At 34.9% G+C, this 17,910-nt stretch overlaps 1 protein-coding gene across 6 annotated transcripts in view; it reads left to right on the top strand.

Annotated features, from left to right (window-relative positions):
- The window catches only part of DDHD1 (DDHD domain containing 1), an 83,087-nt gene that overhangs the window by 58,315 nt on the left and 6,862 nt on the right, over window positions 1-17,910 (top strand). For 3 of the 6 annotated variants that reach the window (XM_059373230.1, XM_059373226.1, XM_059373227.1), the window contains 6 exons: window positions 2,679-2,941; window positions 4,337-4,412; window positions 9,458-9,607; window positions 11,583-11,835; window positions 13,242-13,433; window positions 15,898-15,981. In XM_059373230.1, the coding sequence (XP_059229213.1) occupies window positions 2,679-2,941; window positions 4,337-4,412; window positions 9,458-9,607; window positions 11,583-11,835; window positions 13,242-13,433; window positions 15,898-15,981 (1,018 nt within the window). The remainder of the gene's footprint in view (window positions 1-2,678; window positions 2,942-4,336; window positions 4,413-9,457; window positions 9,608-11,582; window positions 11,836-13,241; window positions 13,434-15,897; window positions 15,982-17,910) is intronic. The other 3 variants (XM_059373232.1, XM_059373228.1, XM_059373231.1) reach the window with 1 other exon arrangement.

Raw genomic sequence — 17,910 nt, 5'->3', positions numbered from 1 at the left:
AAAATTTCCTAAAGCAGAGAGAAGGACAAAGGAGTAATTATATTCTTTAGCCATACTTTGTCAGTTTGGATTCTCTCTTGAAACTGCTGACTTTTTCCTTTTCAGTTGATTTTCTTCATAAATTTTAACTTCTAAGCAGCTATGAAAATTAAAAACTTAAGCTTCTGAAAACCTGTCAGTTACCTACCATGTAAGAGGTTGATTAGATAATATTGTAGAATTAATAAATTAATATCACAGGGTATATCATTAATCGTGGTTCATATATATCAAAAGAATATACTTGGTCACAAAGGGATCCTAGCTGGAAGAATATAATTGGGGGAAAAAAAAATATATATATATATAAAATTGGATCATTGAAGAGAAGGAGAAAAAACCCTAAATAGTGTTGACTTTATGGACACAAAATAGAGGTAGAGTTCTCCTTTTGCTGCTGACTGGATGGTTTATCCATCCTAAGGTTGTATACAATTGTTTAAACTTGGCTTTCAAGATCATAATGTTTTGGAACACAAACATTCCTGTATATGTAAGCTATGGGCAAAGATTAAAAATGCTACAAAATCTAGATATGTTCCAATAAGGAAACATGAAGACCACTTCTGTTCAAGTATACAATTATTAAATGAAAGCATCAGCTCTTCAGAAACTGTGCATTCTGTGTATTCATTCCATGGTGAAATTATTTTAACATCAAATGGACTTTCTCTGTCTTGGATATTTATCCTTGTTTTGTTATCCATATATGATTACTGAAGTATTGGATATAGTGAGAAATGCTTTAAACTTTTTTTATATAAGATAGGTTAATCACTGGTAGAGATGCTGGTAGATCTTTCCCCTTTTATTAATTTTTAAATTTTGATGGGGAGGGTAGTATTTTAAAACAAAAGATTCGATACCTTTTGCCAGAATATTTAAGTGTTTGTCTTTTAGTGTGTCTAGATTTACATGGTGTGTCTTAAAATCAAGGACATCAAAAGTAAAGCTGTTAACAAATGTTGCTTTTGAAGGAATTTATCTTGACTATACATTAGCTTTTTCTGGACTTCCTTTCATGTAGACTATAAATCAAGAAAATTATAAATTTTAAGGGTTTCCTGATATTCTTCTCAAAGCTAAGTCCAAAGCACTACACTATAGCTCCCTTTGAACAGAGCCCTATAATATTCATATCATGGTGCATACTCTTTAAACTGTAATTATCTACAACCCATGTCTTAGAAGGTTTTTATATGCGTTTGCCACTAATGCAGTATAGTAGTTCCTAAAATGCGGTACACAGAACTGCTGAATCAGACAGTCTGGATTGGAGCCTAGCGATCTGTCCTTCATAAGCCCTCCATGTGATTCTGATGCACTTTGAAAGTTTGAGTTGGCTTTTCCCAAGAAAAAAATTGAAATGTCCAATTAAAGAAAACATTTCCATTTCTCCCTAGAAAAAGGGCAGCTTATCACCCTTCCACATGCTAGCAGCTCTTCCTATCCTCCTCTTCTTCATTGGATGAATAGGTCATCAGACCCAACACGAGCTTTCAGTAGCTTTAAGCAGACCTCCGTATTGCATTGTAGAGTCTGTGATGCCAGCAATCATGAGAGAGCACCTTGCCTTCGTTCATGTCACTGCTAATCCTGCCAAGCATGGATGCTCAGATGATTTTCAGTTAACATCAGAGGTAGAAATGTTCAGTAAAATCTAGTGGAGCCTAGTTAACTGTTGAGATAGAATAACAAGACCAAAAATAGAAGTAACACATAATTGTATGTAGGCATATTAAGAAATATTGAAATGAGGAATTCAGTTAATATCAAGCAGGAAATTTATACTCAAATAGTAGTAAGCAATGAGAAGAAGAGGCAAGGACTGCCTTAAAACTCAGATCAGGGCCCAGTATGGGTTGGGTAATAAACATTTTTCTGACCTTATGGAATATTTCAGTTAATATTTGTTAAAGCTAAATTTCAAAGGAAGCAATTTTACAAAGAAAAATGACTAAGATACTTCCCACCTTACGCCTTAAGCCCTGCTTAGCAGCCACATAAAATAACATTTTACTCAAAAAAAATAAATAAATAAATAAAATAAAATAACTTTTTACTCATATCCATACTGCCAACTTAATAGGAATGTTGGAATATCAAGTAGATCAACATTAGCTTTTTTTCAATCCTTCGATGGCCTTTACATTACTCTTACCTAAATGCATAATGAAATAGTATGTATGTTGGCACATCTATGGGCATAAACTCAGATAAATTCTTTATCTAAAATTCACTATAGCTTAAAACTACAAGGTGTAAAAATTTAGAGTAGCATATGAGTAGGTTGCAATGAAGAAAAAATTTGAAGGGTCTCTTTGGAAAACATATGGGAATCTGCATGGAACTTTTTTTAATCTATGAAACTGCTGGTTCATATAGTTGGTATAAGGACTGTGAAAAGTTCCAGGTGGGTATATCTGCCTTTATTCTTTAGTGATGAGATGGAGTACGCATTATGCATACTTTTCTTCATTTTCTGCAAGGTTTGAAGCACCTGAATTAATTTTAATGACCTAGACATATTTGGTTAGTAATGTCTGTTTTTCTTTCATAATATACTTGAGTTTAGAGATAAAGTCTACAGCAAAGTCAGTGACTACTCTAATATGATAATGTTTTCTTATTTCAAACAGCTAGTTAAAGGCCTTCAGCAAGAGCTGAATCGATTATATTCCCTTTTCTGTTCTCGGAATCCAGACTTTGAAGAAAAAGGGGGTAAAGTCTCAATAGTGTCACATTCTTTGGGATGTGTAATCACTTATGACATAATGACTGGCTGGAATCCGGTTCGGCTCTATGAACAGTTGCTGCAGAAGGAAGAAGAGTTGCCAGATGAACGGTGGATGAGCTATGAAGAGCGACATCTGCTGGATGAACTCTATATAACAAAACGACGGTAAAATACCAAGTCTCTGCAAAGCATTTTAAGTCTTTGGGAAATTAGTGGACTTCTTATGTGAGCACTGTAAGATTTTCATGATAAAGAAAAATGTATTATTCGGAGTGCAAAGATTATTAGAGAATGCGCCTGACCAGCTAGTTTTGTTAATTTTCATGTTAATTCATGTGTGTTCCAGTAGCACAAAATAAGTTGTTTGGTCACCATCTACTTTTTCCTTCCATCTCTTCTTCACAGTTTATTAGGAGTGAAATCTAAAACTTATTCCAAGCTGAGTCACCACACAGAATCCTTATCAAAAGTGTTTACCAGTTTATAATCCTTTGTAGTTCTTACAAATCTTAGAGATGGACCTTTATCTTATTATTCTGAAAATAATTTTAAAAACAGTTTTTTCCTTGACAAATAACTATTTTCACAGATTTACAGTTACTTGATCACTTGTGGCCTTCCTGATACTATCTTATAATTCTTTAACACATTCCTATCTTCTTCTATAGTTACATGCTCTGCTCTTCTTTGTCCTCTTAATGCATCTCATCAATTCTAGTGGAGCAGTGAAAAGCCACTGATTTTGATAATTAGCATCGTATAAAAACAAACAATTTAGTTGACTAAAACTTTTATTCCAGAAGCCTTGGATTTGTTTTAGTCTTATAGAAGTTGTCTAAGGATTTCATTTAGAATATTATTAAGTACCATAGGCTAGATATGTAAATTTTGTAGTATCAAAATAATTGATAGTTTTGAAAGAAAATATAAGCAAACCCAGAGCAGCATTTGAGATTTTAAAAAAAAATCCAGTAAAAAAAAAAAAAGTTTAGAAAGTGAACTGCACCTTCAAAAAAAAAATTTAGTTCTGTTCTTTATTAAATGTAAGTAGATATAGAACATTATAATGAGGAAAAATTAAAATAACCCAAATGTTCATCAGCAGAGTATTAATAAACTGTGGTTGATTTGTTTGAAGGACAATTACACAGCTGTTACAAAGATTGAAGTAGATCAGGAGGCAATGAAATGAAAAGACCTCCAAGATTCATTATTAAATGTAGAAAAAAAGGCATAGAATAGTGTATATGGTATGAGCATTCAGTGTGGTTGGTTTTTTTTTTTAAGATGTATATATGCTTGTATTTGTCTCACGGTTTTCTGAAGGATCTTCCCAAAAAGCTACTAACAGCAGCTATTATGAAGAGTAGGACTAGTTTTACTAATCATTTTATAACCATTTATAGACTACAGCAGGTGCATTTATTAAATACTGTCAATAGGGATTAATGTGAGGAACTGGATAATGGGCCATCATTTTCTTGAGTGAACTAGTGAGCATCTAATATTTATGAAATTATAAGTATAAATATGCATTCATAACCTCATGCTGCTTTCTAGGCTGAGAGAAATAGAAGAACGGCTACATGGATTGAAGGCATCATCCATGACACAAACACCTGCCTTAAAATTTAAGGTAGGGAAAGAGAGATGAGATTTTCATTATTTATCTCAGTTTCTTTTCAAACATCATTTGAAGCATGATATTAGCATTCAAGTGAGATCTGAATTTTTCTTTCAAATGAGTATATATTGAGCACATACAGTGGTTGGACATTGCTAATTGGGGGTTCTACAAGGAAAAGAATGGACAAGAATGTTCTCAGCCCTCAGGATCTGTAACACAGTGTTACTGGTACTACTAGTGTATAGAACAATACATACATGAGAGAGGGGTTTTAATTTTGCCCAGAAAGGTTTGCAGAGGAATGACATTTGTACTTGATCTCAGTAAATTGCATCTTGCCGAGTGGAGGAAAGGAGAATTGCTATTCTGTGTAAAAGAAACGGCATAACAAAGGTGTGGCAGAGTATGACCTCATAGTACCTCATGAAACATGAGATAATCTCAAATAGTGAAAAGAGAAAGAGATTTGGGAAATATTTAGTATTTAAAATTAATAAACCTTAGTAATCAGCTAGTTGTGACTGATAAGAAAAATAAGCAGAAGTATAATCAGTGGCAATTTTAGGGCTGGAGAACTGGCATTTCACTCAATGAGCAGTGTATGACAAAAACACAAGATGGGAGTGTATGTGGTTAGTTTGGGGCAGGCAAAACAGTTTAGCTAGAATGCATAAGATCAGGCAGTGGGCTGTGGGATACAGGAAAAGCCAGAAATGAAGAACTTATATTTCACTGGACAGTGGGAAACTTCTCAGGGTTCTTGAGCTTCAGAATGGAGCTGTTGAAAGCAGTGGTTTAGAAGAATAAAGAATGACAGAGGGGCGCCTGGGTGGCTCAGTGGGTTAAGCCGCTGCCTTCGGCTCAGGTCATGATCTCAGAGTCCTGGGATCGAGTCCCGCATCGGGCTCTCTGCTCAGCGGAGAGCCTGCTTCCCTCTCTCTCTCTCTCTCTGCCTGCCTCTCCGTCTACTTGTGATTTCTCTCTGTCAAATTAATAAATAAAATCTTTAAAAAAAAAAAAAAAAAAAAAAAAAAAGAATGACAGAGATGTGGACATTGATCTGACTGTTGGAAAGGACACAGTCTATAACTGAATAACAGAGAACTTGTTTGCAATGTTAAATGGAGCATGGCATAACTTCCCTAATATTCATTTGCTTTTGAATATATACCCAGGGATAGTGTATTATACTGAAATCTCTTTATTACAGGAACTTAGTATCCAGGTTAAGTGAAATGATGTAGACATTTTTTTTTAAAGCGGTAAGAATTTTCTTACTGAGCATGTCTCTATGACTTACAATATTTTCTTTTTAAACTTAACACATTTAAAAGCCACATGGTAAAATTATATTTAAAAATCGTATGAGCATGGTCTTTGGACTCATCACCTGGAATTTGAGTTCCATCTCTACCACCATTATTATATGATCAATGTGTTAAATATGTAGAATTGATTTAATAGAAAAAGTTAATTCTTGTATTTCAAGTCCTGGGTTTTTTACTGGAGAGTTGAGTATGATCCACCAAGTATTTAATGGTTCTCAAAATTTAATACCATATTTGTAGAACTTATACACTAACCGTGTATTCTTCTAAAACATAGTCATGTCATCTAGTAATATGGATTTTTAATTGTTATTTAATTACTCATAGAGGAGAAAATACAGAAATCTGAAATTTAAAAAAGAATATCTGATGAACTGGCAAATATTTAGGACTCCAGAGATCTAACAGGAACAGAATAGATGGATTTACTTTGAGAAGACAGGTGTTAAAATTGTTATAGGTGACCACTGAACTTAAACTTGAAAAATACTGGTCTGGAGAGTGGGAAACTTTGTTTCTGATCATGAAGCTTTGCTGCTAACTGGTTATGTAATGTCAGCCAAATCCATTTAAAATCTCAAATTCATCTGTTTGCTCCTCTATGGACACGGAGGTTAGACTAGATGTCTGAAGCTCTTTTTCACCTTTGAAGTTCCTTGATGGATGTAGAGCTCACTAAGGCAGTCATTACCCCTACAATAATTACTTGGTATGTTTGTCTGTGACCTGCATACCAATCATAAAAGTTATTAATTCCAGGGATTTAGCAATTTAACAAACATTTATGAAACGCCTGACCAAAGGATAAAGCATTTTGCTAGGCTATGTATGTATGTATATGTGTCTATCAAATAGCAGAAGGATTTACAAAGAGAGAGAGAGAATAAGAGAAAAAAGAAAGGATTTAAATAGCTTCTATCTCAACTATTTTCTTATCTTTATCCTTTCTTAATTATCTTAATCCTTTCAAAATTAATGTTTTCATCTGTGTCACTATTTCAAATGCTTTTTCCTATAATTTTAATTGACAAGTTAATTTTCTTCAGCCCTCAGACATGTTGATGTTACCCAGTCCTTGAAAAACAAAAACTTTCTCATACATTCTTTAACATAAAGGTACCATTTTCAAAATAAATATTGATTCATTTGGGAAAAAAGAGGAATCACTTCAGATGCGGTGGGGTGGGGGGAGATTAAAGGTACATGAAATTGGTGCCAGGAACAAGTTAGGTACAGTATAGTTACAGTGCAGTCCAGATTGGAGGCCATGGGGAGCAGTGTTAGAGTCTGTTAGAATAACTTCTTTGATGTTGGGAAGGAGAGAATTGGGAGTGTCCTGCATCAGGGTAATGGGACATATGAGAGATATAGGGTGACTTTAGGAGGAAGAGGTGTCACATTCTGTATATAATCCAATGCTGCTGACTACACTCGTTTTCTAGAAGCCCTCTCCCATGGCTTCCATGTATACTGCATTATCCTGGTTCTCCTTTTCTTTTCACTCTCCCTTTTGTAGTCTCCTTCTCCTGCTAATCAAATGTAGACATTGCTCCTATTTCCAGCTAAAGCCCTCTCTTACTCTGTGCAGTTCCTAAGCCATCTTACCCCTTCTCTGGCTTTACATGTCACTTCTGTAATGGTGACACCTAGACTTGGGAGAAGACATATCCAACTCTACATTTTTCTTACCCTAAAACTTCAGCCCATTAGATATGTTACAGATACTTCAGGCTTAATATGAACAAAAACAAGACTACCTAGAGTCTCCTGTTATAGTAAATGGAACCACTGTCTTCCCAGTCAGCCAGACCCAAAGCTTGTAACTTGCCTCTGACCCGTTCCTCATCCCCATCTCCATTCAGTCATGTCGATTATACCCTCTCCCCTCCCATTTCCATTTCTGAATGGAACATCTTGTCCTGGCCAGTTCAAATTATCTTTTGCCTAAGCACTTGGAGTAGTTTCCTAACTCATCTCTGAGTCATCAGACTCTGTTTTCCAGTTCGTCCACACACTACTACCAGGTTTACTAACCTCCTAAATCCTGTTCTTCTTTACTACCTACAAAATCAATTAAGCCCTACTTTATTTAGTCAGATAGTCAAGGTTCCATACATTCTCATTCCAAGTTACATTTTCCTGACATGCAATTTTTCAACTCTGTCCAACTATTTCTATTTTCTAAATTGAGCCAGATTTTCTCCTGCCTCTGCTTTAGTTCACAGTGATTCTGTCAATCTCAAATGTCCCTTCTGGCCCCAATGATCAGCTCCAAATGTAGAAATCCTTTTTACCTTTTATCGCCAAGGCGAATGCTTCCTCCTCTGTAGAAGACATGAACAGACATTTCTCCAAAGAAAACATACAGATTGCCCACAGACACATGAAAAATTACCACATCACTCCCCACATCAATCCCCACCTGGGAAATGCAAATCAAAACCTCAATGAGATACCATCTCACACCTGTCAGAAAGGCTAAAATTAACAACATAAGAAACAGCAAGTGTGGGTGAGGATATGGAGAAAAAGGAACCATCATGGACTGTTGGTAGGAATGCAAACTGGTGCAGCCAGTATGGAAGACAGTATGGAGGTTCCTCAAAACATTAAAAATAGAATTACCGTACAATCCAAATTCCACTACTGGGTGCAAACCCAAAGAATACACAGAAACACTAATTTGAAAAGATATTCAGTGCTATGTTTACTGCAGCATTATTTACAATAACCAAATAATGGAAGAAACGTGAATGTCCATCAATAGATGAATGGATGAAGATGTGATATATATATATATATATATATATATATGCATATAGATATATATACAGATATATAGATATACACACACACACACCATGGAATATTAGCCATAAAAAAGAATGAAATATTGCCTTTTACAGCAACATGAATGGATCTAGTGGATATAATGCTGTGTGAAATAAGTCAGTCAGAGAAAGACCGGTAACATTATGATTTCACTCATTTGTGGAATTCAACAAAACAAATTGACAAAAAGACAAATAGACTCTTAAATAAGAGAACTAATTGGTAGTTGCCAGAGGAGAGGTGGGGGCAGGGGGTGATGGGTGAACTAGGTGAAGGGGATTAAGAGGACACTTACTGAAACAAGCTCTGAGTAATGTTGAGAGTTGCTGAATCACTATACTATATACCTGAAACTAATAAACACTGTTCATTACACTGCAATTAAAAGAAAAAAAACTTCACACAATGTGGAGGATAAAATGCTTCTTCCTGTATAAACACCCTCAGAATTGGAATTATTCCTTTCTTTACTCTCTTAGAACAATCTTTCCCACTCTTCATTTGTTTTTTCTGCCTCCTGCACAGGGTTGTAAACTCTGAGCACAGAAGCTCTACACAGTGGTCTCCATAGACTTCACAGAACCTAGAATATTACCACAAAGCAATAGCTCAGTGAAGCTAAGAAGGTGAAGGTCTTCCTCCTCGTTCTCATTCATTGTTTTCTATTTGAGTTAAGGAAAATGAAGGTTGCTTCTGAAAATAGATTTTTAGAATAATTAATAGTTGGCATATAATTAAATAATTGCAGATACCATCTGAACCAAGCTCATGAAAAGAAAACTTATATTTGAAGATAATTTTATTATTCACATTTTTACCATGTATTATGTTGTGCCCAAATTCTGCTGAAAAACCCTTCACCGGCTTTAAAATTTAAGATAACTATCATTTTAGGTTGAGAATTTCTTCTGCATGGGATCCCCACTAGCAGTTTTCTTGGCATTGCGTGGCATCCGCCCAGGAAACACTGGAAGTCAAGACCATATTTTGCCCAGAGAAATTTGTAACCGGTTACTAAATATTTTTCATCCAACAGATCCAGTGGTGAGTTGCAGTTGTAGATGTTTTTCCTCTCAATATTAAGTCCTTCTTAAAAGACCCTCTAAGAAATATTGCAAGGTACAACTGAACTAATGAGAAATGATTTCATTTGTCTGATTATATTTTCATAGATGCATATTTTTAAGACGTTTGTGTTTTGGTTAATTTAGGTAGAGATGATCTGTATGTGTTATAGTGTAAGAGCATAATGAAAAATATTATCTCTGGACAATTAGTTCCTGGAATAGGAGTCTTCTCGACTGTCAAGCCATTATCAGTTGTGATACCAGTAACCCAACAAGCATAAATTTAAAACCCCACTCTAAGGTCTTCTTTCTCTAAAGCATGCTTCAATATTGAAATGTGTCTAGTAGGTCACCTGTAGTAGGTACAAAATGAAAATATTTGAATATTATGTTAATCATGAATAAAGGAATGAAGTTATTTTAGCCTGATGGGATTATAAAATTTGAGGTTTTTCTCTGTTATATTTGTACTGTTAATAATTTTTTAATGTAAACACTCCAGTGATCTCGCATCCAGGTAGAGCATTTAATACCAAGTAAGATTTTTAGGTGAGAAAAATGCTTCCTTAAATCCTTTTGGGGACAAAGCTAGGTATAACTAAATGTAAAACAAACCATTTTAAGTAGCATTCATTCTCAGAAAAATAGCTTTGTCTTCTAAAAGATCTTTAGCTAGTACCAAGTAAATATAGCATTGATTAAATAAAAGAGTTTCAGAAAATGTCCTATATGTTAAAGAATCAAAACCACTATATTTATGAAATGAATTTTACTTGAGTTGGAAACTTAGTATTACATTAAAATACAGACTGCACAATCTTGCCCAAGTGTCTCCTGAGACTCTTCGTTATCTGTAGGATACAGATGATAATATTTTACCTCATAAGGTTGTTAGTATTAAGTAAAACGTATATGAAAACCCCCAGCTAGACATTAAGTATTTCATTAATATACATTCATTTTACTCATTGCCTTATAACTTGAACATGAACTTGAGTTCATAGGGGAACTCTGAGTTTTCATTGTATACTCTTTTCTGGATATAATCTTAACTTTGTTATATTATAAAGGGGTGCTCCAAAGTCATTGTATTATTTTAAGTTATTTTTATTATTCATTTTACAGTTTTCCTGTGATTCTTTAAAGTATAGTTTTTTTTAACAAAGTTTATGTTAGAACTGTGCTAGGCAGTATTTACAAACATTATCTGTTCTTCCCAACATCCTTGTGAGGCAGGAAAAGTCAATCTCCTTCCTAGAGCTCAGGAAATGGTATCTCTGAGACCTTACAACTTGGCGGGTGTTACACAGTTAATAAACAACAGAGGCCAGAATGTGAACTTGGGGAATTCTAATTCTAATTGGCCAAATCCATTCATTGCCTTTTCTGCTCTGTCATCCCTTCTTCATATTAGACAAATGGTCTTGTATCAGCATCTACTTTGTGTTATTATGTTAATCTGTTTGCAAATTTAGAGCTTACTAAGAGCTCCTAAGATTATATTATAAATTATATTTATAGATTTATAGACACATATTATAGGTAAATATAAATATATATATATATATAGATTGTAAGATTATATTATAGATTGACCTATTTATTGTGTTCTAGTTTACTGCTTCAGCTTTGTTGGTGAGGTAATAAATCTAATTGTTAGATGATATCAGAACATCATGAAATGAATCTGTTTCTCTAAAAAACAAATTAATGGGCACTGTTAGCTTAGACCGGTGCTAATTGGTTTTTTAATAATCTCATCATTAAAGATATATAATTAGACCAATTACATATTATTAACAGTAAAAAATAGGAATGCATGTTAGAAATACCAGGGTTTTTTATTTTAATTCCCTAAGGTCTGCTGAGCATGCAATAGAAGAAAAACAGTTTAGTAAAATCCAAACATTGTGCCTTAATGTTGTGTTTCTTTGAATTTTTTTAAATTCAAGGCTTATAGATTAGAACCATTAATACTGAAACACTACAGCAACATTTCACCTGTTCAGATCCATTGGTATAATACTTCCAATCCTCTACCTTATGAATATATGAAGCCAAGCTTTCTCCATCCAGCAAAAGAACCTACCTCAATTTCAGAGAATGAAGGCGTTTCAACAGTACCAAGCCCTGTGACCTCACCAGTCTTGTCCCGCCGGCACTATGGGGAATCTATAACAAATATAGGCAAAGCAAGTATATTAGGTAATATCTCATAAGTATTTCTTATTAGTAAATATAAGTGCTTTCTTAGATAGGCATTAAATTTGGAGTTCTTAAAGATATTCTATGTATTATAAAACATCCAATATTTAATCCCTGTGTTTAGAAAGAACTACCCTCTCACTGTTCATATTGTGAGCCAAAAGCCCTAAAGCTTCTTTAATTAAATCAGATCTTATAATTTAGACTATGAGGTAGTTGGAGAAACAAGAGAAGGTCTGGGAATCAAGGCCCTCATTTTAATCTTGGCCCTGCCACCTACTGTGAGATCTTGGATAAGTCACATTATTTTTTTTATTTTTTATTTTTTTAGAGATTTTATTTATTTATTTGAGAGAGAGACAGTGATAGAGCATGAGAGAGGAGAGGTTCAGAGGGAGAAGCAGACTCCCCACGGAGCTGGAAGCCCAATGGGTGACTGAATCCCAGTCCTCCAGGATCACGACCTGAGCTGAAGACAATTGCTTAACCAACTGAGCCACCCAGACGCCCAAGTCACATCATTTTTTTTTTAAGATTTTATTTATTTATTTGACAGAGTTCACAAGTAGGCAGAGAGGCAGGCAGAAAGAGAGAGGAGGAAGCAGGCTCTCTGCCAAGCAGTGAGCCCGATGTGGGGCTTGATCCCAGGACCCTGAGATCATGACCTGAGCCAAAGTCAGAGGCTTTAACCCACTGAGCCACCCAGGCTCCCCAAGTCACATCATTTTTAATAGTCTGCTTCATCTGTAAAATGAGGGAATATGTGAGTTCTAAGGGTGCCCCTGCCAACCCATTCTCTGATTCGTGTCTCTCAAACCGCATCCATCCTGGGAGCAAAACAGGTTATTTAATTTCTCTTTACATGATCACCAGCCACAGTGTTTGTTGGTGTAGAGCTGGAGCTCAATTATGTGCCACTTGAATCAGTCCATTGGTTCTGGGTTTTCTTAATATAAAATGCCACAAGATGGCACTATAAATAGGCTTTTCATTGATATTTCACTGTCATACAGATTATTTATGATAGCTTTTTGTAAAATATTCACTTAATTTCCGTAATAAAGCATATCAGTAGTAAATATAGACCCATGTTGATGCCATGGTTCTGTTATTAAAGTTTTTAATCTTAACACACTTTAATAAACAATGAACACTTGAATAAAATAGAATCTTTATCCCTTTTTTGGTAAGCTCTATTCCTACCGTTTGTACAACTCTCATTCTATTCAACACCATTTTTACTTAGAAACCAACAATATGAATTGCAGTTTTCCTATGTTCCCACCCTGGAAAAATATGAGTAGGGCTTGGTTCCTCTGCCAGTTGGCTGTAACTATGGCTGGTGTTCTTTAGCTTGGTATGTGGTATAATTCAGCAGACTGACTGCCCTGTTTTGTGAAATGCAGGGGCCGCTAGCATTGGAAAGGGCCTTGGAGGAATGTTGTTTTCAAGATTTGGACGTTCATCTACATCACAGGCGTCTGAGGCATCAAAAGACTCAATAGAAGATGAGAAGAAGCCAGTTGCCTCGCTCCCCACAACTACTGTAGCAACGCAAACCCTTCCACACAGCAGTTCTGGCTTTCTGGATTCTGCATGTTAGTTCATACTCGTTTTTCCTTATGTTTATGCCATTATCTCTTACAACTTGAGGGCAGAGAGGATTAAGACACTGACAGGAGCAGTCAACTCTAAAATCTAAAGCATAAGTTTGCTTTTAAAGAAAAAATACTTTGATTATATTTTTAAATATAATTCCCAGGTAAATGCAGTTTTACTCTCTGCATTGGTGAATTAATTATTAATTAATTAAGAACTAATAATCAGGGCCTGGTATATAACAGATTTCTTTGAAATGAGTACCCCCTGATTTTTATAAAGTAGATTTTTTTAAATATGACCTTAAAAATTCATGTAAGTGCTTCAAACCTATGCTGTGTATATTTTTGATACTTTTTAAAAGCTACTATGCCAAACCCATCCTTGCTGCTAATTCCACAGTCCCCTTCATCCAACCAAATTATAAGACTTTCAAGCTTACAGTATTGTATTGGATCCACTGTATGGCTTTCAGTCCTTTTTCAGCTACCTAACAGAAGTAGATATTCAAGAAGTGAGGGAATGAATGTTAAGCTGGACTTATTTAATTTTTTCCAGTAGATTTCTAAGGTTTAAAATCTTGAATAGTTGTGAAACTCTTATACATTTAGCATATATTTAATTCCAAGCATCTAAATTTGAACCTTATTTTTAAGTGTCCATTAAAATAAGACTAATGAGTCCTATGTTTCTATTAATTCACATAAGCAAATGTGGATTCTCAAACTGGCTGCTTTTTTTGACTATATAGCAAGCAGAAAACTTTCCTTCCTTTCTCAATAAATGTTTAAACAGATTTTATTTCAGATACTTGTAACCTTATTTTCTTGCTGTGTCTGCTCTCTAAATTTTCAAATGACCAGAATCCATTGTCATCCATAAAATGTGCTTAAAAAGCAATCTCAGGCGTGGCAGTCCTAGAGGCTGGATCTTTCTCCACAGTCATCCCTACTACAAAAGGAATTACCCTGGACATCCCCAAGTTGGACATTCCAATTTGGACCAGTAGCATTTTTTTAACCTTAATCCTATTTATGTCATACTCTGAATACTGAAAATTGTAAGCCTTTTGAACAGTGCATAGAGAATTCATTTTAGACTTTGATATTTGTACAGACTTCATTTTTTTAGTTTCTTACATAAGTTCCTATACTATTGGTGATTTAAGATTTCACTTCTATTTAATATCAGGAATGTGACTATAAAAAAACACAATTATATTGTAACATGCAGAGGTCAAAACTCTAAACTTCTGAGGAAAAATACTTTCAAAGAATTGTGTAAGATGGCAGGTATAAAGTCACAATTCCTTGTAATGTTAATGCCCCGAGAAAGGGTAACGAAGACATAAAGAAAGAATCTATAGAATCTGAGGGAAGAAAGCTGTTTTTTAGGTCTTTTTACTATTTAACATAGTAATTTCATGAGAGAGAATGATAATTTCAATGATAGAGAAACCTGTTTCTTCTTTCAGGACAACAGTTAGAGAGATGCTTAGGTATATTGCATCATTATATTTTAATAACAATACACTTTCTGTTATTCTTGCATATAAATTCTTCGTTGGTCCTATTGGTAAATTCCTTGTGGACTGTAGACTGCACCAAATTTGACCTAATCATGACTCTTAGTTAGCATATATTTATCTCTAGACATCTATGTAATTAAACTATTAGAGAATTCCACCTTTTAAACCAAATTCCCAAGATTTGCCCTACTAATTCTTAGACTCGCTTCAATAATGCACTTTTCTATATAATCCTGATTTCGACATTCCTTATGTCATACTTGCTCTATCTTGCAAATCATAAAGCCTTTCTTCCTTAAATCTTCTTTCTGGAATTTGGTCATTGTGATTAGGTGATTCTGGCTTCCTTCCTTCTTTCTGCTTACATTGATTGCCTCAGTTCTTGATAACCTTTATTCTGAAGCTATGGACTCTTTGATTCTCTTGCTTTATGAGGGTAAGATGGACACAGACTGAATTCATGAATCAATCAGGGTTTCTGTCTTTGAAGAGTATGTGTTGTTGTCTGTTGAAACCACTTTATTGTCATCAAGTTGAAGCATCTACGATAGTTATTCTTCATTTCTTTTGAAAATTCCAGGTTTATATACAGTGGTTTTATGATTCCATTTCTTGTACTCCCCTGTGTTTTTAACATCTTATGAAGAAAAGTTTCTTTTAGCACGTTTTGCCTCTACATTAGAACTTATATGAGCTATACATTTGGGGGATATCTGGGTGTTAACAGATTATGACATTGTATTTCCAAGTTAATTACACTTACATTTTCCATGAAAGAGCTCTTCATAAAAACCAAAGTGTGTACTTCTTTATGTATGCTAGCTTTAATCAGCATATTTGGGAATAGTATTCTAACTTTTGGCCACTACATCACTGAAGGCCCTCTGTAACCGTCAGCCAACACTTTACAGCATCTTGTGTTTTTTTTTTCACAGATTTCAGACTTCAGGAATCGTTCTTTAATCTCCCACAACTTCTTTTTCCGGAAAATGTAATGCAGAATAAAGATAATACCCTCGGTATGGTATATGTCAGGAATAGCATTCAGAATACTGTGCATCAGTTCTTCTATGAGATCAGCTTGAATGTCACCATTGTAGACTATTTTATATGTACTTTCTATTTTTAAGTAGCAGTGTCCTGAAACCAAAGTGTTGATTAGCCACTTAATGTGCTAAAATGATACTCTGTATGTTTCTACAAAGAAGGAAACTTACAAAGAGGGAAGAAAAAGCATTAGGCCATTTTCCTTCTTTATTGTCCTAAAGGCTCCAAAGAGGTTCACTGTTCTTTTCATGTAAGACATTTAGATATAAAAAAGTTTCATAGTATAAGAAATATAATCATTCCCAGTTATTTCAGGTGTCAGTAACATCACGCCTTAGGGCTGGAGGTGTGCCAGAGCTGCTGGTATGTGGTTTCAACACAAATACTTAATCTTCTTTAAGAGGGGTAGGGTTGCTTTTAAAAATTAGTATTTTATAATGTAGGAGATATTTTCAGTCTCTTAATTTACAGCCAATTCTAAATGTATCACTAAGGATTAATCTTAGTTTAAAATCACTTTTATCGTTAACTTTCATTTCTTTTTACACAGCTGCTCTCTCTTTCCTTTTTCTTTTACTTCTTCTTTTTTTTTTTTTTAATATTGGATTTGATTTTAACAGAAAATATGTTGGAGGTTTTTCCTTTGATTTTTAACCACATCTAATTTTACAACTTTTCTATTTAATTGCTAATATCCTATCCTTTTTCTTTTTTTCTATTTTCAAAGAGAAAAAAAAAACAAACCCTCTTTCTTGATAAAAATTCCAAAACAGTATTTTAATATAACAGACTGATTTGGGGTTTTTTTATTCCCTAGCAACAGTTTGTGTTGATGTAATTTCGTGAATTTCCCTCAAGGAATGATCTTATATAAGTGCTCTCTCTTGCCCCTGCTCATGTAAATAGTCAAATCCATGAAGAAATTATTTAACTTGTGTTTTTTGCATATTTAATCAGATGAAGGAATATTAATCCATTCATTTATCCTGCATTCAAGTAACCCTTATATCTACGATCTTAAAGCCATCCCCTCTATCTTAGGCAACTAGACCACTAATCATAACTACACCAAACTGTTTCAAATGGTAATATGTGTATGGCTTCTATTTCTTTTCCTCTGCTTTTTTTCATTTAACAATTGCTTGTTAAAGGTTTGCCATGAGCCAAGGTACCAAGCTCGACACTAGGAAAGATACCAAAATGAAACAGACTTCAGTACTGCCCACAAAGATGTTAAATGCTGGTGTGGAAATTAAATATTTCCTAGAGAATATTTATTCTAGTAGGAAGGTAGATAACTACATGAATAATTATAGTATATGGTAGACTATGGTGAGCCACATAACAAAGATACAGGTAAAGATTCTGTCAGTTCTAGGGAAAGAGAAAATGCCTTCACCTTTTATGGCTCTGTGGTAGTAGGATTTGGACATACAGAGGTGAAAAGATGTTTTAGGAGGAGAAACCACATAAGCAAAGCACAGGGTATAGCGAGAACCAGAAGAGAGTTGAGGGGAAGGAAAGAGTTCTAAATACTATTGGAAAAGTTTCTTTTTTTTTTTTTTTTAAAGATTTTATTTATTTACTTGAGAGAGAGACAGTGAGAGAGAGCATGAACGAGGAGAAGGTCAGAGAGAGAAGCAGACTCCCCATGGAGCTGGGAGCCCGATGCGGGACTCGATCCCGGGACTCCAGGATCATGACCTGAGCGGAAGGCAGTCGTCCAACCAACTGAGCCACCCAGGCGTCCCATGGAAAAGTTTCTTAAACCAGATTGTAGGGGTGCCTGGGTGGCTCAGTGGGTTAAAGCCTCTGTCTTCAGCTCAGGTCATGATCTCAGGGTCGTGGGATCAAGCCCCGCATCAGGCTCTCTGCTCAGCTGGGATCCTGCTTCCCTCTCT

Source organism: Mustela nigripes, chromosome 13, assembly GCF_022355385.1.
Source record: "Mustela nigripes isolate SB6536 chromosome 13, MUSNIG.SB6536, whole genome shotgun sequence".
In the NCBI taxonomy this organism is placed as follows: Eukaryota; Metazoa; Chordata; class Mammalia; order Carnivora; family Mustelidae; genus Mustela; species Mustela nigripes.
The sequence above is the reverse complement of the archived record's forward strand: the minus strand, read 5'-3'. Positions and strand labels throughout refer to the sequence as shown.